This window comes from Mastigoproctus giganteus, chromosome 6 (genome assembly GCF_048544385.1).
Source record: "Mastigoproctus giganteus isolate SK-2022 chromosome 6, ASM4854438v1, whole genome shotgun sequence".
Taxonomy (NCBI): Eukaryota; Metazoa; Arthropoda; class Arachnida; order Uropygi; family Thelyphonidae; genus Mastigoproctus; species Mastigoproctus giganteus.
In genome coordinates, this window is record NC_143580.1 from 130,302,498 (window position 1) to 130,327,593 (window position 25,096).

The 25,096-nt window shown below is 37.6% G+C and overlaps 1 protein-coding gene across 1 annotated transcript in view; it reads right to left on the minus strand.

The window, feature by feature from the left end:
• Positions 1-25,096, minus strand: part of LOC150084577 (uncharacterized) — a 316,151-nt gene that overhangs the window by 118,036 nt on the left and 173,019 nt on the right. The window contains exon 5 of the mRNA XM_090376290.1: positions 21,310-21,434. Within this exon, the coding sequence (XP_090232416.1) occupies positions 21,310-21,434 (125 nt within the window). The remainder of the gene's footprint in view (positions 1-21,309; positions 21,435-25,096) is intronic.

The following is a 25,096-nucleotide window of genomic DNA, read 5'->3' on the forward strand; positions in this document are numbered from 1 at the left end:
TATTAGTGGAGTCTCTCAGGGTTCAGTGTTCGGTTCATTGTTGTTTATTGTATTTATAAATGATATTGATGATGGTATATCAATCTTAATGTCCAGGTTTGCAGACGATACGAAGGTTGACAACGTTGTTAAGGACACTAATGACAGTACGCTGCTGCAACAGGAACTAGAAAAGTTGAGCAGATGGGCTGAGAGGTGCCAAAAGAAGTTTAACATTGACAAATGTAAAGTATTACATATGGGAAGCAGTAACCCCAGAGTGACGTATCAACTCTGTGGTACTACACTGACAGTGGTAGAGAACGAAAAAGACCTGGGGGTAATTATGCAGGCAGATATGAAGTTTTCTGAGCAGTGCAGACGGTCTGCAAGAGTAGCTCATAGTGTCTTGTCAAGGATATACAGGAATTTTTCTAGCAGGGATAAAGAGAATATTATCCCCTTGTATAAGGCAATGGTCAGGCCACACCTTATGTACTGTATACAGGTCTGGAAGCATCATTTTAAGAAGGATGTAGAGCTGTTGGAACGAGTACAGAGAAGGGCAACAAGATTAGTGAAAGGAACAAAGGGTTGCTCTTACGAAGAAAGGCTTAAATTTTGCAAATTACAGTGTCTGGAGACTAGGCACCTGTGAGGTGATCTGATTGAGGTGTATAAAGCCTTGAATTGCTTGAGCATGCTCAATGCTGATGGGATTCTTCCTCTTGCTCAGAATAATCACCTGAGAGGGCATAAATTCAAATTAAGGAAAGGCAGATGTAGGATAGATGTGCACAAATTTGCCTTTAGCCGGCAGGTAGTTGGTTGGTGGAACAGACTTCCATCCTTAGTTGTGGAAGTTGATAGCCTAAATAAATTTAGGCCTGAGCTGGACAGGTATTTAGAACAAACAGAGGGGTGAAATGGGAGTAGTTTTTTTTTTTTTTGGCTGATGTTGCATAAGCTTGCTTTCTTGCATCATATGCCTCTATTAATGCTAATGCTAATTCACCAATGCTAGGAGTATAGTTAATAAATTTAATGAGCTTGAAGTTCTAGTCAAGACATCAAAGGCAGATATTACAGGTGACCCCCGCTTAATGCTGATGATTCGTTTCGGAAAAACAAAGCGCTAAGTGAATCCGCGCTAAGTGAGCGCAGCATTCCCATAAGGTAACATATGTATTTGTAAGTTGCGGTAGATGCCATAGGATATTTCCTAATCAATAATAAACGGTAGTGAAAAGATGCACAAATGTCGGTCAAAATATTTAATATTCAAATATTTGTACATATAAAATATTCTGCAAAACATATGTATATAATTATGTAGTAACTACTTACGTATCAAAATTAAACTTCAAATTCCAATTAAAATCATGAATTTAATTGATCTAAATTGATTTAATTTAATCATGAAAAATGTGTCGATTTTGGGTTGAACTCTGGCCCTCTTCCAAATAAACTAAAAGGGGTATTAATTTTAAATCCCCCGCAGTTTAATTACCACCCAACAAAAAATTCACGCGATCCTTCGCCACTTTAAAACCTGGCATGTTTTTTTTGCTTCTTTCAATATGAAACTTCTTTTAGGCATTCGTTTCCACAAAAGTCCTGCTTCATCTACGTTATAAACTTGTTCAGAAGTATAACACACAATACCCCCCCTTCAATAATTTTTAACAAGTTCTTTTTTGAAAGTTTCGGCTTCTTCATCTGCACTTGCGGCTTCTCCCTGGATTTAAAATCTATTCAACCAGCCTTTACCAGTTTTAAATGGATCCACATTTTTTTTTTTAAGTGAGTTTTCTTCAGATAATCATATTGGCTAATCTCTCTCTCTCTCTCTCTCTCTCTCACTCTTTTTATAATATTTAACTTAACTGAATTCTGCATTGGAATATTATCTTCAATAAAATTAGTTAAAGTCCTTCCATTTCAACCCCAATAGCCAGCCTAACCCTAGTTGCTTGCAGTTGAACAGCTATCTTTCCCGCTGTTAAAACTAATTCTTTATTTTTTTATAATTGTTCTTACAGTTAAACTTGCAAGTCCTAAATTTCTCAAGTCGGTGTGGGAAACGTTTTAATGCTGTTTTTCTATTCATTTTAAACTATCGACTCCATCAAATGAAACAATTTCGTTAAATATGCCAAAAATGCAATCTGTAAAAGAGCGTTATAGTGATCTGTGACAGTGTTATAGTCAGATACGGGTTATAATATAAGAACAGCGTTATAGCGAATCAGCATAAAGAGAACCGCGTTATAACGGGGGTCTGCTGTATTGGGATATCAGAGACACTGGTTTCGCACAAATATAAGCAGTGCAGAATTAGAATTTGGGGAGTACAATATGTACATGAAGGATAGACAGGACAGTAAGGGAGAAGGGGTTATGCTGTTAGTTAAGAAACACATAAAATCTAAGGAAGTGCATCCAATTGATGTTGGTGGATAATGCAATGTTGGGTCTGTTTGGTGTGACATAAGCCCTAGTAAAGGAAAAAGGAGAGTAGGTGTGTGTGTGTTATACGCCTAATGAATCTGATGAGTATATTGAGCAATTGTGCAGAGAAATAGAGTGTACCAGTAAATCAGAATGTCTTATAATGTGGGATTTTAACTTTCCAGATATTGACTGGAACTTGTAGTTTGGTCACTCATGCAAACTAGCAAGACTATTATGAATTTATTGGATGACTGTTTTCTGCAGCAACATGTTCAAGAGAGAGGCAACCAGAGGGAGAAATACTCTTTATCTGATTATCAGCAGTGATTTTTCATGCATTAAGAATTTGCAGATAAAGGAACGAACCACTGGGTGACAGTGATCACAATGTACTGATGTGAGAATTAATTAAAGATGTAACTACCATCGGGGGTAAAGGGAGGGGCTTTTGCTTTCGTAAAGGTGACTACAGGGGTCTCAGACAGTTTTTAAATTCTGTACAGTGGGATAAACTGATGATGCTACCAACGTTGAAACTTCAGGGACTCAAATTTAGAGACTACTAGACTTTTCATTCCAACTAAGAAATACTGTTCAAGGTTTAGACCTAAATGGATGTCAGATGAACTAATGATGCTCATGGCAGAGAAGAAAAATGTATTGGATGCATATAAATTGCCGGCGACACAAAAGCATACGGCACATATAAATTAGTCTGTAATCAAGTCACAAAGGAGGTTAGGCAGTCGAAGACAGAGAACAAGAAATCTTTGGCAAAGAATGCAAAGAAAAACAGCAAAGAGTTCTTTGCTTATTTGAACTGTAGAAGGAAAGGGATGAATCAGATTGGACCACTTAACATAGATGGGTTAATATTGATGATCATGCTCAGGTAGCTGATAAACTGAATGAGTATTTTGCATCAACATTCACACATGAGGTGTTATTCAATGAGCGGAGTGCCAGAAGTTTATCAAATTCTAACAGGGAGCTTAGTGATTTTGTAATAACTGAGGGCAAAGTGGAGGAGAAATTGTTGAAGTTAAACATAAAAAAGGCACCCAGTGTTGACAGGATTTATCCAGTTACATTAAAGGAGGCAGCAAAGGAAGTAAACAAACCCTTAGCGATGATTATGAGAGCTTCCTTGGAATCAAGCGGTGTCCCCATGGACTGGACATGTGTCAATGTATCACCAATTCACAAAGGGGGTTCAAAAAAGTATCACGGGTAATTATAGACTTGTTAGTTTAACTTGTGTTTCAAGGAAAATAAGGAATCACTGGTTAAAGAAGCATTGCAGGATCATCTAGACAAGTCTGCAGTAATAGTTAAGACACAGCATGGGTTTGTTAAAGTGAGGTCTTGTCTGACCAATTCAATTGGATACTATGATGTGGTCACAAAGGAACTGAATGTCAAAAATAATTTAATATTATAATACTTGGATTTCAGGAAAGCTTTTGATACTGTTGCACATGGAAGACTGCTGCACAAATTGGAGAGCTATGGCATTAAGGGTAAGTTGCTACAATGGATAAAGGGATGGTTGAGCGGGAGACGACAGAGTGGTAATCAATGGACACTGCTCTTCGTGGACTAATTTTATTAGCAGAGCTCCTCAGGGTTCGGTGTTCGGCCCATTATTGTTTTGTATATTTATCAATGATATTGATGAAGGTATATCAGGTTTAATGTCCATGTTTGCAGATGATACAACAAAGGTTAGTAGGGTTGTTAACAACAGTATGATACTCCAGCTGGATCTAGATAAGTTGGACAAATGGGCTGAAAAGTGGCAACTGAAGTTTAACAGTTGGACAGACAACTTGAGCAGTCGAGACCCAAGCAGGTCTCGACTACTCAAGTTGTCTGCCCAACTGTCTAATAAAGATTCGAGACTTTAGGAGCTCCACATATTTTTTTACTCCATGTCATACACTGAAGTTTAACATTGACAAATGCAAAGTACTGCTTATGGGTAGCAATAACTACCCATAAGCAATAACTATCCATTTGGGGTGAAATAGGAGGTTTTGGCTGATGCTGCATAAGCATGCTTTCTTGCATCATATGTCTCTGCTAATGCTAATTTTCAAATGTTGTAGAAATATCCTGAATGCTCTAGAATTCTTCCAAATATTCCTAGGAAAGAAATTTAAAAAATAAATAATTAAACAGATGCAAAAGATGATTAAACCAACTACAGGTCTCTTTTTCGGTCATTAACTTACGACATTTGAAAAATGAGGGTGATAACAAATTTCAGCACATATCTGAGTTTTTGAACATATTTCCTATGATAATTCACTACCCAACAATTTTTTTTTTTTGTCATACCTCTTGAATGAAAGTTGGTTATACTGAACAAAATTAATGTCCTGATTATGAAAATATCGATCAATCTTTTACTGGGTCTGAGTAATTCAGCCTTCTCTTTGAGTAAGCCCAAATCTCTGATCAAGTTGCTTAATTTTTCTTGTTCAAAGTAGTGTTTTAAAGTGTGTTAGTTTTTTTTTTAAAGTGTGTTAGTTGTCTGATGGCACCGGGGCTTCCCCCCGGTACCATCAAATTAGATTGGATAACAGAAAAGCCCAATAAACCAGGACCTGCAAATTGTTTTTATTGTTTTATGGTGGTGACCTCCAGAAATTTGTTTGAACAGAAATGTGAGTCGGCCTGCAATATCACCTGCTAGTTGCTTTATTTTGATTGAATTTATAGTGTCATCGATTTCATTCTAAGTGACTTTGTTATCAGAGACAGCTGTTTCGTGGCACTTTGCAGTTTCGTGATCAGTCAAAATATAGCCTCTCTACATTGTACCAACTTTTTTTATTACTACAACATATTTTTCATTATATATCTTTCAACTCAGCAGTTCTCAGAAAAAAAAGCATAACATGATGTAGTGCTCAAATGACCCCTTAGTTGGCTTCAGTCTTTGCTAGTGACAATTTCAGTGTGAATTACCAAGTTGAGTGAAAAGTGACTTCATTGTGTGTGTTTTGTTGAGTGAATTTATATTTTAATTCAATAGCAACCCTAACATAATGGCTTCAAAGTGTGCTTCTCCATCCAAAAGTGATTCTGGGAAGAAAAAATCCAGAAAAATTCTATCATTGCATGAGAAAATGATTATTTTGGGAAAAACGGCACAAGAAAGAATGTATGCATCTTTAGCTAAAGAATATGAGCACAATGAATCATCAATACAAACTGGGATATTCAGGGATATTCATGTGTTGTTGTTGTTGTGGCGGACCCCAGGGTTTCCCCCCATTAGTCGCTATTGTACTTCTTGTGTTGAAGCTTACACCAAAACCGGCCATTTGTATGTAGTGTGTTGGGCATGTAAGGGTTATGATGAGTTCTGTTATGTTTTCAGCCAGTGCCTGGTTCTTAGCAGGTGAGAAGCAGTAACACCTGGTCACCATGTCCCACCCCCATCGATACAAACAATTAAAAACACAGATTATATTAATTTCCTACATGAAAAGTTCCAGAACCTAACCCTCATTTTTCTATAACAGTGGTACTCTGCCGAACGCAGAATCACCGTGCACAGAAGTTGGTCGGAACGTAACCCCCCCGTGCTTGAGGGGATCACCTGTACTTCTCCCCATATTCCAATTTGGCATCACTTATGTCTGAGTGACACCATGTCTCTGCTATCCCGACAATGTCTGCATTTGATGACTTAATCAGTACTTCAAAGTCATCAAGTTTATTTACAATACTCCTAGCATTAGTGTATATGCAAGTATACATGTTCATGTTCTTACTCTTAGTTACCTTTACACAGCCCATGTATTCACTTCTTCCATGATGACTCACAGCAGGGCCTGTAATCCCTGACACCTCTTTCCAAGCTGCTGCATATTCCAATAGAAACAGTGCAAGAATCACCTTCACCTCTGCCTGCAGCTCTGATTAATCCATTAGTCTATGAATCCCCTACCCCCCCAAGCCAGCAGTTTTCCAATCCAGCTATCACTGCCTCAATAGCATCAGCAAATATTTTGCACCCATTACATTTAAGTGTATCCCATCCCTGCAAAAACAGACTATCCTGTTAACAAACACAGATCATGCCGAGAAAAATTCTACCCCATGAGCCTTGTACATTCTCTCCAGGACTGAATTGATTGATAAGGTTCCCAACATGTACTCCCTTCTATCGTGTCTGGGCAGAATTGCAGACACTTTCAAATTCAATCCTAATTCACGACTTATTGCCAACACTGACCTGCACTTGTTAAATAAGTACTCAGATCTCCCACTATTAATATCATTTGTACCAACACGTAGAACAATATCACCTTTTGTGACCTTAAAAGATTATATCTGCTCAACGTCATCTATGTTTGCCTCTGGTCCTATTCCCTGGTCCTATTCCATCAATCTTTCTTACACAATATATTTTCCATTCCCTAACAATAGAGTCACCGACAATAACTACTTCCTGTTTGAGTGCATTCTGCCTTGGAGATTGCTATTGTGCATCGTGGCCCGATGTTCACACTTGTGTGAACGGTGGCATTGAACTGGGAAGCTGATAGACTGATGGACCCCTATTTTAATTCCTTCAACAGCATCTACCCTATTCTTCAAACTCTCATAAACACCCATCAGAATGGTCAGTTGGCACCTAATTTGTTTACACACTCTGCACCAAACACACACAAAGTAATCCATCTTGGCTGCATCGTGTCCTGTTCCAGAAAGATCAAAGAATATTGCACAAATTGCACATTTTGTTATGCCATTATTCATAGGAAAATCGCCCCTTTGGTTCTCCCCCAAGCCATTCCCACTACTTTGTGCTTGTCACTTTGATACTCTAGTCCAACATTCCTCAAACTGTGTTCAGTGGAACACTAGTGTTTCATGAGATGTAAACAAGTGTTCCGCAAAAAATCGTAATTAATAATTAAAAAAATAAAATAAATAAATTTTGAATATTTGTAACGTACACCACTTTTGTCTCATTATAACATAATTTTTTTGGGGTTATTAATATACTGGCATACACAACGGAATCAAATAGACCACAGAACACTTTATTTTGGTGGACTTTGCACAGAGGTAATGACACCTACGAAAAGGTAGCAATGAGGTGATCTACTATGCCATTTGTATGCGATGTAGCTTGGAGTACAAGGATTGAAGGACAGGAGGAAGGGAACCGATATCATAACTAAACTCCTTGTATAATTTTTTTTGATAATTATTAGTATTTTGAAATATTATTATTAAAATAAATGACCATGGATTTGTGGTAGAAAAAAGGAACTTTAAAATGAGAATCAAAATATTTCTAGTAGTGCAATTGTGGTCGATGAAAATGAACACAATATTGTCACACTTCAAAGTGAGGATGAAAGATCGCAGCGTTTTGTTCCCCAAAAATCCGAAGTAAAAAAACAGGAACCAACAAATAAAAGACCAAAACAAAAGTATAATGACAGTTATTTGAATTTCAGCTTTACATGTGTTGGAAATAAAGATTCTCCTGATGCACAGTGTGCCATATATAATAAAATATTAGCAACAGTTCTTCAGCTCTCGCTAAACTTGAGTTTCGTAAGTGTTCCATGAATATGTTGTGAGATGAAAAGTGTTCCGTGAATATGCTGTGAGATGAAAAGTTCCGTGAATATGTCATAAGATCAAAAGTGTTCCGTGAATAGGCTGTGAGATGAAAAGTTACGTGAATATGTTGTAAGATCAAAAGTGTACCAAGACTAAAAAAGTTTGGGAAATGCTGCTCTAGTCTGTGGCATGATTTCTGTTTAAATAAAATTAATCAGTTTAACTGATTAATTGACAATACTACACTAAGCTAAAAGAATCCTAAATGTAGTGATACATATTACACTATCAAGTTTATGTCATACCTTATGCCAATGGTGTCCAACCTACGGCCCACGAATAATTTTTATATGGCCCACACGGAAAGTGAAATAATACAGCATTGATCGCCACCGCGTGTACAGGCATGCAAACATCCAGCTTGACTGTATCAAATATGTACATGTGGTTTATTGCAGTCATGTTTACACTAAAACCTCCCAAACACAAACACTACATAGTTCATTTCACAAATATACGTGGTCTCAATTCTAATCTCAACAATGTCCATTTCCACTTGCAGTCTGCCAAACCCCGTGTACTTTTTCTGACAGAATCTCAGTTATCGGTTGATTCAAATACTGCTCATCTCAGTTGCCCAAATTATTCGCTGTATGATTCATTTCGCCTCAAAGGTGGTACTTGTGCATATGTCTGTTCCGATATTCCCGGTCGGAGAACTAGTAATTTGGAATCTCCTCTCTTTCAGTTTCTCTGGCTTAAAATCACTCTACCTCATTGTGTCAAATTCATCTGCTGTCTCTACCATTCTCCCAACTACACTAATCACTTGGAGCTCTTCGACTTCCTCTCTTTGCAACTTGATTTTCTCCAGTCCAACTTTCCTAACAGTGAGGTAATTTTCCTTAGTGATTTTAAAGTTCACAACTTCAGCTGGTCAAGATGATGAGGCTTTTCGCAATTTCTAATGATCTTGCACAGATTATACATTTATCTACAAGAATACCGGACAATACTAACAATACAGCCAACACGCTTCATCTTTTTCTCACAAACAACTCATCTAAGTACACGGTCGAAGTGAGTGGTCCTTTAGGTACCTCAGATCACAACTTGGTGATTGTCTCTTCTCCAATCGAGCCTTTATCTCATCGCTATTTCAACCTCGTATTGTTTAGCATTATTAGAATGCAAAATGGGATGACCTGCAAGATTTCTTTTCTTCTTTTTCTTGGTCAGACTACTGTTTCAAAACTTCTGATGTCAACGTTTGCTCTGATCGTGTCAGTGTAATTATTCTTATAGGAATGGAATCCTTTATTCCACATTAAAATCTCATCCTTCACCTAAACCTTGGTTTTCCAATAAATGTGCTAAGGCTGTTCAAGAGAAGAATGTTGCATATCGTAATTGGCTTGTTTCCAATTCTTCAGTTTCATTTTCTGCCTAAACCAAAGCTTGCAACAATTGTAAAGCAGTCATTAATCAGACTAAACTAGAGTTTGAACAGGCTAAGAGTAGAAAACTTGCTTCTTGCCCTAATGGTAGCAAAGCATTCTGGTCTATTGCCAAAGCTATTGGCCGCAACTTTTGCCCATCTCTGAGACCACCTCTGTCAAAACCAGATGGTTCTGTTGTCACTTCAGCCAAGGATAAAGCTGACCTGCTAGCATCCCATTTTTCTTCCAACTCATGTATTAATGGTAAAACACCTCCCACCATTCCCAACATGCTCCATTCAATGCCTCCTGTGGTCTTCAGCCAAAAGGATGTCAGAAGGATTTTGACGAATCTCGATGCTAAGAAAGCTCCAGGTCCTGATGGTATTTCTCCACTTGTTCTCAAAACCTGTGCTCCTGAACTTAATCCTGTTCTTTGCTGCCTTTTTTCACTTTCTTATTCCAAAGGTGCTTTTCCTTCTGCTTAGAAATTTGCTCATATCCAACCAGTTCCTAAAAAGGGTGACAAGTCCCTCCCATCCAATTATCATCCATTGCAATTACTTCTACTCTTTCTAAAGTAATGGAGAAATCAATTAACTGCTCTTAAACTACCAATAAACCTTCTGTCTGATCAACGATCACCAGTATGGATTCCGTCAGTGTCGATCCACTGGTGATATTCTGGCTTATGTTACCTCTTTATGGGGCGCCTCCATAGCCAGGTGGGCAGGAGCAGCAGTGCGTAGCACACGCTTCTTGATTAGACAGGGGTTCGAGCCCATAAGCCCACCAAATACGGAGGTTGCGGAAAGGTCAGGGAATGACCACCGCATATCCCGGAGCAATATGGCCTTAGTTGCTAATGTTCCTAAAAAACCAAATAACAACAACAACCTCTTTATGGCCAAATTCAATGGAAAAATTTGGTGAAACACAAGCAGTTGCTCTTGACATCTCAAAGGCTTTCAATCGTGTTTGGCATAAAGGTCTTCTAAACAAGTATCGGTAAGGGTATCAAATCCATGTATGGACAGGTTTTGCAGCTCCCGAAAACGAAAAGTTTTTAATTATACTTAGCAGAATTATTGACTTAATTGTTAGATAAAATTATTTTCTATAAGTAGCTTATAGATGTTGTCAAGCTATGTGGTTTATTTTGAATTTAGATAGCGCGAGTTGGAAAGTAAATAATACCTCATGTCCGTAGATTAACCATTCGTAACTTGCCGCCATTGTTATAAGATACGTGTGCTAGCATACAGTTTAACGGAAAACTAGATAGCATAAGGTTCAATGGAAAACTAGATAGCATAAGGTTCAATGGAAAACTAGATAGCGTAAGGTTTAACGGAAAACTAGATAGTTTAAGGTTTAACAGAAAACTAGATAGCGAGTATAGTAGTATCAATTAATCTGTAAATTTTATTAATCTTATTAAATTTCATTGTCAATTGAATTGTACTTTTTTAACTAAATAAATATAGCGACCTAGTTATTACAAACATCACATCATAATTAATATATATAAGTTGACAGGGGATAAGAAAGTCATATAACATAACTCAGATATAATATTCAATACCAAAATACATATATATATAGTGTTATAACTGCATTGGAATATAGGATTAGAGTTATATTTTGTATTGGAATTTTAATGAACTGGAATAGAAATCATGATCAGACCAGAGCAGAAAAGCAAAAGGCTCAAACTAGTGGAAGGGCTGTGGCTCATGGAAGAACTGAGGGGGTAGTTGTCCTCTGAATCACAGTCTATTGAAATACACTTCTTGTTTGATGTTTGTGGAGAAATCAGGAACAGGACATGATATTGCCAAGGGGAATGTCTTTGTGTGTGTGTGTGTGTGTGTGTGTGTGTGTGTGTGTGTGTGCAATGTAAGGAGTGCGAGGAAATCAGGCACCAACTCGGCATTGCTATGGGCTTAAATGAGAGTTTGAAGGACAGGGTGGATGCCCTTGAAGGATTTAAATTGAGGGCACATCAAGCTCTCAGCTGCCCACATCAATGCCAGAGCTTGCACTTGAACATCACGCAACACAGTGGCAACCCCCAAGGCAGAATGCGCTGGTCCCAAAGGAACTAGTTGTTGTAGGTGATTCTATTGTCAGGAAAACAAGAAACATTTTGTGCAAAAAGGATGATGGAACAGGACCAGGGTATGTCTGCCAGGGGCAAAAGTTGATGAAATTGTACAGCAGATATCATCCTTTAAGGGCACAAAGGGTAATATTGTGGTACACGTTGGCACTAATGATATTAAGAGTAAGAGACTGGCAGAATTACTTAACACGTACAAGACAATGCTGAAAAAAAGCAGTAAGTTAGGGTTGAATTTGAAAGTGTCTGCAATTCTGCCCAGACACAATAGGAGGGAGTATATGATGAGAGCCTTGTCGACCAATTCAGCCCTGGAAAGAATGTGTAAGGCTCAAGGGGTAGAATTTTTCTCAGCTTGGTCTGTGCATGTTAACAGGAGAGACTGCTTCTACAGGGATGGGATACACTCAAATAGAAAGGGTGCAAGAATATTTGCTGATGCTATCGAGCCAGTTAGGTGGGTCGGAAAACTGCTAACTTGGGGGGAGATACACAGACTAATATATTAAGAGTAGGCGCTGGCAAAGGTAAAAGTGATTCTTGCATTACTTCTATTGAAATGCAATTGAGCAGCAGCCTGGAAAGCAAGGCAATGAGAATTTCCACGACTGCTGGAAGTCATAGTGGAACAAGTAAATACATGGGCTCTGTTAGGGTAACTAAGAGTAGAAACAGGTGCATGTACACTTGCATGTACACCAATGCTAGGAGTAAAGTTAATAAATTCGATGAGCTTGAAGTGCTAGTCAAGACATCAAAGGCAGATATTGTTGGGATATCATAGACATTGTGTCACACAGACATAAGAATTGCAGAACTGGAATTTGGGGAGTAAATGTGTACAGAAAGGATAGACAGGACAGGAAGGGAGGAGGGGTTATGCTGTTAGTTAAGAAATACATAAAATCTAAGGAAGTGCATCCAATTGATGTTGGTGGAAAATGCAATGAGGAGTCTGTTTGGTGTGACATAAGCACTGGGAAAGGAAAAATGAGAGCAGGTGAGTGTTATATGCCTAATGAATCTGATGAGTATAATGAGCAATTGTGCAGAAAAAGAGTGGGCCAGTAAATTAGAGTGTCTTATAATGGGGGATTTTAATTTCCCAGATATTGACTGGAATTTGTGGGTGGGTCACTCGCACACTAGCAAGGCTTTTGTGGATTCATTGGATGATTGTTTTCTACAGCAGCATGTTCGAGAGGCAACTACAGGGAGTAATACTCTTGATCTGATTATTAGTAGTAATTCTTCATGCATCAAGAATCTGCAGATAAAGGAACCACTAGGTGGCAGTGATCACAGTGTACTGAAGTGTAAAGGGAAGGGTTTTTGCTTTCGTAAAAGTGACTACGGTGGTCTGAGACAGTATTTAAAATCTATATGGTGGAACCACCTGATGATGTTACCAAAAGCATTTCAAAATGGGAAGCGTTCAAAGAATTAATCTTGGAAGCTACTAGGCTTTTCATACCAACAAAGAAATATGGTTCAAGATTTAGGCCTAAATCGATGTCAGAATGGATGACCTAATTAGACATGTGACAGAGAAGAAAAATGCATGGATACATATAAATTAACATGTGACACAGAAGCGTATGATAGATATAACCTGGTCTGTAACCAAGTTACAAAGGAGGTTAGGCAGGCGAAGGCAGATTGTGAGAAATCTTTGGCAAAGGATGCAAAGAAAAACAGCAGAGTTCTTTACTTAAGTAAACTCTAGAAGGAAGAGGATGAATCAGATTGGTCCACTTGATATCGATGGTTCAACTGTTGATGATCCTGCTCAAGTAGCTAGCAAACTAAATGAATATTTCGCAACATTTCATGAGGAGTTATTCAGGGATGGGAATACCAGAGATGTATTCAACTCGGGCAGTAAAGTAGATAATCTTGTAATAACTGAGAGTAAAATGGAGGAGAAATTGTTGAAGATAAACACAAGAAAGGCACCTGGGGTGGATGGAATCTATCCAGTTATATTAAAGGAGGTGGTGAAGCAAGTAAACAAACCCTTAGCCATAATTATGAGAGCTTCCCTGGACTCGGAGGAGGCACCCATGGACAGCAGATGTTCCAAATGTGACCCCAATCCACAGAGGAGGATCAAAGGGAAACACGGGTAATTACAGACCTGTTAGTTTAACTTCTGTTCCAGAGAAATTAATGGAGGCACTGGTCAAAGAAGCATTTCAGGATCATCTAGACAAGACTTCAGTTATAGCTCGGACACAGAATGGGTTTGTTAAGGGGAAGCCTTGTCTGACTAATTTGATTGGATAATATGATGTAGTCACAAAGGAACTGGATGCAAAGAATAACTTTGATATCATATATTTGGATCTTAGAAAAGCTTTTGATACTATTGCACATGAAAAACTGCATTGGAGGCAAATTGCTGCGATGGATAAAGGGATGGTTGAGTGGGAGAAGACAGAGAGTGGTAATCAATGGACACTGCTCTTTGTGGACTAATGTTATTAATGGAGTCCCTCAGGGTTCAGTGTTGGGTCCATTGTTGTTTTCTGTATTTATAAATGATACTGATGATGGTATATCAGGCTTAATGTTCAAGTTTGCAGACGATACGAAGGTTGGCAGGGTTGTTAATGACACTAATGACAGTACACTGCTGCAACAGGATCTAGAAAAGTTGAGCAGATGGGCTGAGAGGTGGCAAATGAAGTTTAACATTGACAAATGTTAAGTACTACATATGGGAAGCAGTAATCCCAGAGTAACGTATCAACTCTGTGATACCACACTGACAGTGGTAGAGAATGAAAAGGACCTGAGGGTAATTGTGCGGGCAGATATGAAGTTTTCTGAGCAGTGCAAATGGTCTGCAAGAGTAGCTGTGTCTTGTCAATGATATACAGGAATTTTTCTAGCAGGGATAAGGAGGTGATTATCCCCTTGTATAAGGCAATGGTCAGGCTACAGATTCTGGAGGCCTCATTTTAAGAAGGATGTAGAGCTGTTGGAATGAGTACACAGAAGGAAGGGCAACAAGATTAGTGAATGAAACAAAAAATTGTAGCTCTTATGAAGAAAGGCTTAAGTTTTGCAAATTACAGTGTCTGGAGACTAGGCACCTGCGAGGTGATCCGATTGAGGTCTATAAAGCCTTGAATGGTTTCAGCATGCTCAATACTGATGGGTTTCTTCCTCTTACTCAGAATAATCACCTGAGAGGGCATAAATTCAAATTGAGAAAAGACAGTTTTAGGTTAGATGTGCGGAATTTGACTTTAGCCACCGTGTGGTTGATTGCGCGAACAAACTTCCATTTGTCATCTTGGAAGTTAATAGCTTAAATAGATTCAAGGCAGAACTTTACAAACATTTGGAGCAAGTGGATGGGTGAAATAAGGGGGTTTTTTTTTGGCTGATGCTATATATGCTTGTTTTCTTGCATCATGTGCCTCTTCTAATGCTAATGCAAGCTTCATCTTATAGTTTCCCAACTGTTTTTTGTAATTGGTCATCCAGTTTTCTCTCTGATCATTCATTGAAGGTGATTATAGGTGGCTCTCTGTCTTCTAACTTCTCCACTAATGCTGGTGCTTCCCCACTGTTTTCCTCTTGTATGACCTTCTTCCATTGACTGGATATCCTATCCATAGTTTTGCCGATGATAGCACATTGCATTCCACTTTCCATTTTCAAAAACCTTGCTCTGCTCAATCGGCTTCAACTTTTCAAATATCAGCTACCAATTCCTTAAATGCCAATCTCCAGGTAATTCTCCACTAGGGAAAAGACAACTTAGTTGATTTCATTCCTTCTAAAACTCAGTCTTGTCTTATATCTTGCAAAAGGTATTCTTCTGCTCCTATGCTTACCTTTGGTGACACACTGATTTCTAGGCAAAATGATATATCTCTTTTGGGGATTACCCTGACTTCTAATCTCTCTTGGCACAAGCACATTACAAATATTGCTTCTTCTGCATCTAAAAAACTTGGTTTTCTCTTTTGCTCTTGGCGTTACTTTTCTTCCAAACAGCTGTTCACTCTGTACAAATCGCAAATCCGCCCTACCATGGAAAATTATTCCCACATCTGTGGCGGTGCTCCCAAAACCTCTCTCAGGCTTCTAGATTCCATTCAGAAGAGGGCAGTTAGGTTAATTTATGACTCCTCTCTAACAGAGTCTCTCCACTCGCTGTCTTATAGGCGTACTGTTTCTGCTGCATGCCTTTTCTACAAATACTTCCATGGGCACTGTTCTTCTGAATTGGCTTCTACAATTCCCGCTCTCTCTTTCAAAACGGTCCAAACACATACCGCCACTAGCCAACATCCATTTACTGTCCAACTTCAAACTCACAGAACCAACTTTTCATCTTCCTTGTTTATTCATTCAACTGCCATTTCTGGAACAACCTTCCTTCATACATATTTCCTGAAAATTACAATGTATTGTACAGAAGTTCAAGTCTAATGTCAACAAATATCGTCTTTATTATTATTATTAGCTATATGGTGCAAGGAAGCCTGAGGCTTATGCTGCACCAGCCAAAAAAAAATTCCCAAGTTACCCTAAGAGAGAGAGAGAGAGAGAGAGAGAGAGAGAGAGAGAGAGAGAGAGAGAGAGAGAGAGAGAGAGAGAGAGAGAGAAACAAAAGTAGAAGGGAATCACCAAGAAAGAGAAGAATGATGATATCCAGCTCAGGACCCCGGGTGTGCCAAGCCCATACTCACCAGATGTGAGCCCCTGGGCTTACATTTTTTTCCACCTTCAACAGAACCACAGTACTAAGTACTATAGGTTCTAATATCTCTCGTGTTTTGGGGTTTTCATAAAAAATAAATAATAATAATACAGTTATGTATTTTGATATAGCTTGTTCCTTGCATTGAATTAATTATTAATTGTGTATTGAATTTAAAAAAAATTCATTCTTAAAAATGTTCCAAAAGGGGAAAATCGATTTGGAGTGTCATGTTTTTGATGCAAGGTGAACTGAAGACTATTTCTTCATTTATTACCAAGAAAAAGTAGTGTGTTGTGTGTTAGGAGACTGTGTGAGGAGTTTTTAAAGAATATAATTTAAAACGACACTGATTCCAATCATAAATCTTATGATCAACATAATGGAGTGCCGCAAAAATAAAACTGTTCAAAGTTACAAAACAAATTAAGAAAACAACAAAACATACTGAAAACGTATCTGCTGTACATGCCAGTTATCAAGTTGCACATTTGATTGCTTTTGAAAGTAAACCGTTCAATGATAGTGAATTTGTCAAGCGTTGTTTGTTAAAAGTTGTGGAAGAAATTTGTACAGAGAAACGAACATGATACAAGACATTAGTTTCTCTTAATAAACAATTATGCAAAGAGTAGAAGATATTGGAAAGAATTTGTTTGAACAACTTTTGGAATCTACCATTGCCCTCCGCGAGTGGTCAGAGAGAAAATCGGATAACCAATTACAAAGAACAGTTGGCAAACCATAAGATGGAAGCTTGTTTAGATCTTTATGCCAAACATGACCAAAAGCCCTTGAGATGTCAAGAGCAACTGCTTGTATTTCACTGAAATTTTCCATTGAAAATGTCCATAAATTGGTAACATAGCCCGGAATATCACTTGTGGATCGACACTGACGGAATCCATACTGGCAATGGTTGATCAGACGGAAGGTTTCTAGGTAGTTTAAAAGTTGAGAGTTAAGTGATTAGAAAGAGTAGAAGTAATTGGATGGGAGGGATTTGTCACCCTTTTTAGGAACTGGCTGGATATGAGCAAATTTCCAAGCAGAAGGAAAAACACCTTTGGAATAAGAAAGTGAATAAAGGTGGCATAGAACAGGAGTAAGTTCAGGAGTGCAGGTTTTGAAAACAAGTGGAGAAATACCATCAGGACATAATCTTCATTATGTATTGAGATTGCCGTCACAAATTTGCAACCAAATTTTGAACAATTATTTAAAAATATCTAGCCTCAATCATCTGATTAAATGTTAAGTTTTGTCCAGTAAATGTTATTGTGTATTGTACTTAATAAAATTTTCGAATATTTCAATTTTAAGTTTATCATTATATTTATTTATTCACCTTAATATTGAAAAGCAGTAATCCTTTTCAAGTTGTAAATTTCTAAAATGAGCATTTAAAAGCAAAAGTAAAGTAATTTTTTTTAAACAAAAGTGAAGTTTTTCAAACAGAAACAAAGGTAAAGTACTTAAAAAAAAATAGTTATAATTTAATAATTTTAATAAAATCTAAAAAATAAATCACTGAAATAGATTTGTTGCACATAAAATTGCTGCAAATTTGCATTTTTTAATATATAGCTTGAAAAGAAAAAAACGGTAACATGAAAATAGAAACTTCCTTTTACGAGTAACAAGATATAGAAAATGTGACCCAATTTTTCCTCAAATCACTCTGTGCAACCTGTAAAACAAATCTAACTTTGAATATGGCCCCCGTACAGGAAAAGGTTTGACACTACTGCCTTAGGCTATCGTTCAAGATATGTTATGCTATACCGTTATGATCGCAGTTTTAAATTAGTTATATCCTTACTAAAAAGTAAAATTTCTTGGCTAAAAAAAAAATATGCCTAACGAGTGATCAGAACCTTCAAGCTACTTATTTATCACAAGTGAACGCTGCTATTTCACTGCACTACACCTACTAGATCACTGCACACACACACTAACAGCAAAGAGCAAGCAGAGAAAAATAAATTTTTGTGTTGGCTTGGTTTTGTAATGCTAAAATGAAAGGCAACATGAAATCTTTCATGTCATAAAGACTATTCTTATTCTCAAGCTATTATTATTCACCTTTGCAATCTATATTTAGCTGAAAAGTTTTCATCTAAATATAGAATAGATTGATAAGGATCTCAACATGTACTCCTTCCTATCGTATCTGGACAGAATTGCAGACACTTTCAAATTCAGTCCTAACTCGCAACTTTTTCCTAACATTGCCCTGTACTTATTAAATAGATCACAAAGGTTTTCGTGAAAGAATCTGTGATGTGACTCTCATGTGTTCACATGAAATGTCACATTTGTAACTACAGGGTGTCTCAAATATATTGGTACAAACGTTTAGGGGAGATAGGTAACATCTAAAGGAATGTGAATCGCATAGGAACCCATAACTGGAAACGTCACTGTAAGTCGGTACACTGCGCTATTCATCAGTTCGCGAAAGGAAAAATTTCTGGTTTACTCATTCAAGCAGTAGTCGCCGCACGAAGAGCATGCATTGATATACCAACTGTGAGCTGGCAGACATGCACCTAGTGTATGGATTAGCAGAGGGCCCACACAGTGTGCGCCCCCATGCGGAACAACATCGCTTCACAATAAATGTGTGGGCAGGTATGGTCGGTGACTGCTTAGTCGGCCTATACCTGTTACCATCCCGCATGAACTCCGCTAAATATCAGACCTTTCTTGAACAAGTTCTACCAGGGTTACTTGAAGATGTTCCAGCAAATGTGAGAGACAACATTTGGTTTCAACATGACGGGGAGCCTGCCCATTATGGAAGGCATGTTTGTGACCATTTTAACAGGCGTTTTGGGCGTCAATGGATTGGCCGTGGTGGACCCGTTGTTGCCTGGCTCCCACACTCACCTGATTTATCGAGCCTTGATTTCTTTCTGTGGGGCCCTCAAATCTATCATGCATGAATCGCCTGTGGAGACAGAAATGGATCTCGTGGCGAGACTCGTCTGCGCTGCTGCTACTGTCAAAGAAACTCCAGGTGTGTTCGACCGTGTCCACCAATCCATGCTGTGTCGGTGTCACGCATGCATCGCGTCTCATGGTGGAACCTTCAAGCATCTGTTGTAACATCATGAAATGCTTGAAGGTTCCACCATGAGACGCGATGCATGCGTGACATCGCGTCTCATGGTGACAGTAATTAGTAGAAATTAGACAGTACTAATTAGACAGTAATTAGTAGAAATGCCACTAATTACTGTCTTGTGTCATTTCTGCTTCTTGTGCCTCTGCTACTACTTTCCCGTGACATTTCCGGTTATGGGTTCCTATGTAATTCACATTTCTTTCGATGTTTTTGAGACACCCTGTATATTATTTTCCTTTATAGAGGGCATTGAAGTGTTGAAGGTGGATGAAGATGGCAAACAATTGAAAGAATCAAGAACCTCACAGTCATCGAGTACCTTCATTTAAAGGGAATGTTGCCAAAAGAAATTCAAGACATGCAGCAAACATTAGGGGAATCATGTTCTTCATATGCCACGGTCAAAAACTAGGTTGCAGAATATAAGCATGGACAAAATAGTGTTCAAGATACATCACACAATGGGAGGTGTTACTGTGTCAACACTTGCAAATGTGGATACTATCATGACCTGATCATGCAAGACCACATTGAAACAACATTCAGTATCTCTCATGAGCAAGCTCATGATACTGTGGTGAACCTTTGAAGAATGAAGGTTTCTTCAAGGTGGGTCTTCAAAGCACTGTAACAGATCAGAAGCAGGAAAGAGTGAGGTGTTTTCGTGAGATAGTGTGGCATTTTGAAGCACAATTAAGCTAATGAAGCTCAGTTTTGGCGGCAGTATGTCACTGTGGATGAAATATTGGTGCATCATTTCAACCCAAAACAAAAGAATAATCAAAACAGTGGAAGCATTCCTCTTCTTCCCCTCCTAAAATGTTTAGAGTGCAGAAGTTGGCCAAGAAAGTCATGACATCCATCATCTGGGATACAGAAGGAGCAATCACAGTTGATTTCCTAGAATAAGATGCCACTATCAATGCAGAATATTATTCTAACCTACTGAGACATTTCCGTGAGGAATTGAAGCTGAAGAAGAGTGGAAATTGGCCAGAAAGAACTTGCATCAAGACAATGCACTGGTGGACATGCATACACACACAGTGTTTATGACTCGGGAAACGCTGTGTAACCATGGTTTCAAGCTATTACAGCTTCCGTCCTACTCATCGGATTTTGCTCCGAACTATTTTATATTTCGAAATCTGAAAAAGACTTGAAAGGACAGAAATTTGATAGTGACAATGATGTGATGGATGCAGTCATCAACTGGTTTGAATCAAAATCTTCTGAATTTTATTTGAGCAGATTATAAAAGCTAGGAGATCATGCCAGAAAATGTGTTGACTTAAGGGGAGATTATGTTGAAAAATAAATGGGTTTTCACAACTTGCTAGCATTCCTTCTTTGAGAGGCTAGAAACTTTTCAACCTTTCCGTGTAGTTAAGATTTGTTTGTGTATAATATTTTAAACTTTCATTAATTTTTTTTTCTATGATACTGAATTTTATTTGCTAATCCACATTAACATTGGTAAAGAAGAAGGATTAAGGAAATTTGTTTGGAAATTAGAATATTAACAAAAAACATTCTCAGCTGATCCATCGATTACAATATTCCAATAAATTATATAATGAATAAATGTAATGCTAAATAACTAAAAGAACTTGAAGTTAAGAACAAAAAATTACACAAAATAAATCCTTCCCTCTCCAAAGTTAATTTTAATCTCTTTTTTTCCTCTCTCTCATCCTAAGATGTTGAGATAGCAATATATATCTATATAGTTATAGCCATATTTACACGTTATAACCAGATATTCAATTCACACAGGTTATAACTCATTTAATCATTAATAAACATTAAGAAAAAGATAAGAATTACACTGATAAAATAAAAATTAATAACAAACTGAATTTTTACCTACACAAATGTTCCATAAAACTGGTGCAAACTGTCATTTTTGATCCCACAAGGAAGATGAAAGGTCTTGCGACAATTTTTCACTTGGCAACTAATAGTTGCACCAGTTAGCTTACAGTATGCACATTTCTGAAAATAAAACTCAGATACTTAAATTTCTAAGAAAATTATGTAGTGTAATAAATCAAATTGAGAATCTAGTTAATCAACAGGCACAAGAGTAAATCCATATAAAGGATTTGCTGATTCTAATGAAATATACCAAATTTCACAAGTTTGCTGATGTGAAATTAGGCATTCACCTAAATGTCAAGTTAAGTTAACTCTTCGTAGTGCAAATTCATTTTATATGATATTCAATGGTGACAACTTTCTCTAGCTTCAGGACAAAAATTAGTTTTTGCTTAAGTTCCATGGCAATGAAATGTCAAGTACAGTTAACATTTTTGCAGTGCAAAGTCATGTTACATGGTATTCAACAGTGACAACCTTTTCTGACTTAAGTGGAAAAATTTGTTTTATGCAGATCTATAAATGGTCAATTTTATAGTTAAAATATAAATTTCTCTAAATTGCATTCTTTAATATTTTCAATATTTTTGAAATTAAAACTTTTTAATTTGAACAATTCACTTATTATTTATAATTTTTAAGAAACATATATGAATTTACTATAGCAATTCTCATACTTAATCATGTGGTAAAGAACCTGAAGTCTATGTTTATTGAGGAATACCATAAAATATTGATATGTTTAATTCTATCATATGAACTATGGGCCAATTTTACTAGCAAAAAATATAACAATATTATATGTATGCAAGTTTCCATATCTCAAAAATAATATAATACAAAAATAAAATATAAAAAATGTCTTTTGAAGAAATCACATTTTAGCAAGATAAAAATAAATAGCATAGCTGTAAATTAGAAGATAAAAATAAATAGCATAGCTGTAAATTAAAAGATAAAAATAAATAGCATAGCTGTAAATTAGATCTGTGGCACTGTATGACTTGAAAAAATTATCTTTACACAGGCAATTCAGCATTAAAAAACTGATCTGCTGGGTATTGTCATTGGCATTGTCAATGAATTACTCTGGGCAAATTTTCCTGAGTATATTCATCAACTTTAAAGGTATTTTCGATGCCCTGTGGCAGGAAAGTATTCTATGCAGGAATACAGATGTTCTTTTACAAAAAATCTATCACGTTCAAAGGTATTACTTTGGGAACAGACAAGTTAAAAATTGTTAGAACTGGATAAGGTCAAGAAATGTTTTACACAATTACCATCAGGATCCCGGAGCCTTCCATATAGAATACTGTACTCAAAATTTTGAGCATGACTTGGAGGGTATTGAGAAAGTAGTTTATGCAGATAAGCTGGTTCTTCTAGTGTGTGGAATACCAATAAAAAAAGCTAAAGCAGAAAGTGGATACCTGTTTGATCAACATATTTGAGTGAATAAGCCCCCATCTCCAGATCTCAGATAGTAGTGATGCTGATAAAAGGCCATCTCAGTTTGATGAGGCCACATTTGATGAGGCATAGAAATGTCCTGTAAGGTATTTCACTCAGGTTGTTCCTTGTGGGAGACTTCCTTCACTGAGCATGTTCAATATCGGAATAAAATAAGCTGAGTAGGGAACAAAAAGGAGATCCTGAGCTTGTTATATGACTAGGGTTTAACATTTCCTGGTATTTTATCAGCCCCGTTGATTCTGGAAAGGCATTAATACAAATCTTGGGATAATGTAAAATTCCCGAAATTCTACTTGAAACTAAAATCAGGTAAAATCATGGAAACAATGCCTTATTGTTCAAAGCATACATAGAAAATAATAAACAACATAAATAAATAACATAATACACAAACAAAGCAATTTTTTAGGATTGGCTTGCAGTGTTGATTTTGAAGGTAGTGACAAACCAGAGTAAAAATTTGTTTCACAGCTCGAAGCATTATTTAAATATTAAAGCAAACCAATTAAATTTTTATTTTGTTGTTTTTCTATGCATTTTTGTATAGTTTGTGTGATTTGATATTAAAAAAAAAAAGTATTTTGTTGGCCCAAATTTTCCAATATAAACATTAATACACATGCTGCTGAAAGCAATGTAGCATCTCTTCTAGCAAGCCTTTCAATTCTCATCTTAAATAGTTGCGATGATGATATTATGTTGATGATAATAACATCAAACTCATGTTCAGAAATATCTAGAGATTGTTTAATATCAACCATTGCTTTTAAAATACCAGAGCAGCAAAGCAAAAGGCTCAAGCGAATGAGAGTGCTGTGGTTCAGGGGAGAACTGAGGGGGGCAGTTGCCCTCTGAATCACAGTCTTTTAAAATGCACTGTTTGCTTGATGTTTGCGGAGCAATCGGGTACGGGACATGATACTGCCAAGACATGATTCTGTCTTTGTGTGTGCACGATGTAAGGAGTGCAAGGAAATCAGGCGACAACTCAGCGTTGTTATGGGCCTTTATGAGAGCTTGAAGGACAGGGTGGATGCCCTCGAAGGAAATAAATTGAGGGGCCCATCAAGCTCTCAGCTGGCCACATCAACGCCAGAGCTTGCACTTGGTCATCAGGCAACACAGAGGCAGCCCCCTAGGCAGAATGCGCTGGTCCCACAGGAACTAGTAGTTGTTGGTGACTCTATTGTCAGGAAAACGGGGAACATGCTTTGTAAAAAGGATAGGTGGAATAGGACCAGGGTATGTCTGCCAGGAGCAAAGGTTGATGACGTTGTACAGCGGATATCATCTTTTAAGGGCACAAAAGGTGATATAGTTGTACACATTGGCACTAATGATATGAAGAGTAGGAGACCGGCGGAATTACTTAGCAAGTACAGGTCACTGTTGAAAAAAAGCCGTGAATTAGGGTTGAATTTGAAAGTGTCTGCAATTCTGCCCAGACACGATAGGAGGGAGTATATGATGAGAGCCTTGTCGATCAATTCGGCCCTGGAGGGATTGTGCAAGGCTCAAGGGGTAGAATTTTTTTCAGCCTGGACTGTACTTGTTAACAGGAGAGATTGCTTCTACAGGGATGGGATACACTTAAATAGAAAGGGTGCAAGAATTCTTGCTGATGCTGTCGAAGCAGTGTTAGGTGGGTCGGAAAACTGCTAGTTGGGGGGGGGTAAAAGGACTAATAGATTAACAGTAGCCACTGGCAGAGGTGGAAGTGATTCTTGCACTGCTTCTATTGAAATGAGCAGAAGCCTGAAAAACATGATGCAGGATATTTCAGAGACTGCTGGGAGTCATTGCGGTACAAGTAAACACATGGGTTGTGTTAGGGTAGCTAAGAATAAAAACAGGTGCATGTATACCTGCGTGTACACCAATGCTAGGAGTTTGGTAAATAAATTTGATGAATTTGAGGTATTGCTCAAAACATCAAAGGCAGATATTGTTGGGATATCAGAGACGTGGTGTCACACAGATATAAGTAATGCGGAACTGGAATTTGGGGAATACAATGTGTATAGAAAGGATAGACAGGACAGGAGGGGAGGAGGGGTTATGCTATTAGTTAAGAAACACAAAGTCCAAGGAAGTGAAGCCAGTCGACATCGATGGACAGGGCAGTGTCGAGTCAGTTTGGTGTGACATAAGCATAAGGAAATCAAAATTGAGAGTAGGAGTGTGCTATAGGCCTAATGACTCTGATGAGTATAATATGATATTGTACAGGGAAATAGAGTGGGCCAGTAAATCAGAGAGTCTTATAATGGGGGATTTTAATTTCCCAGATATTGACTGGAATT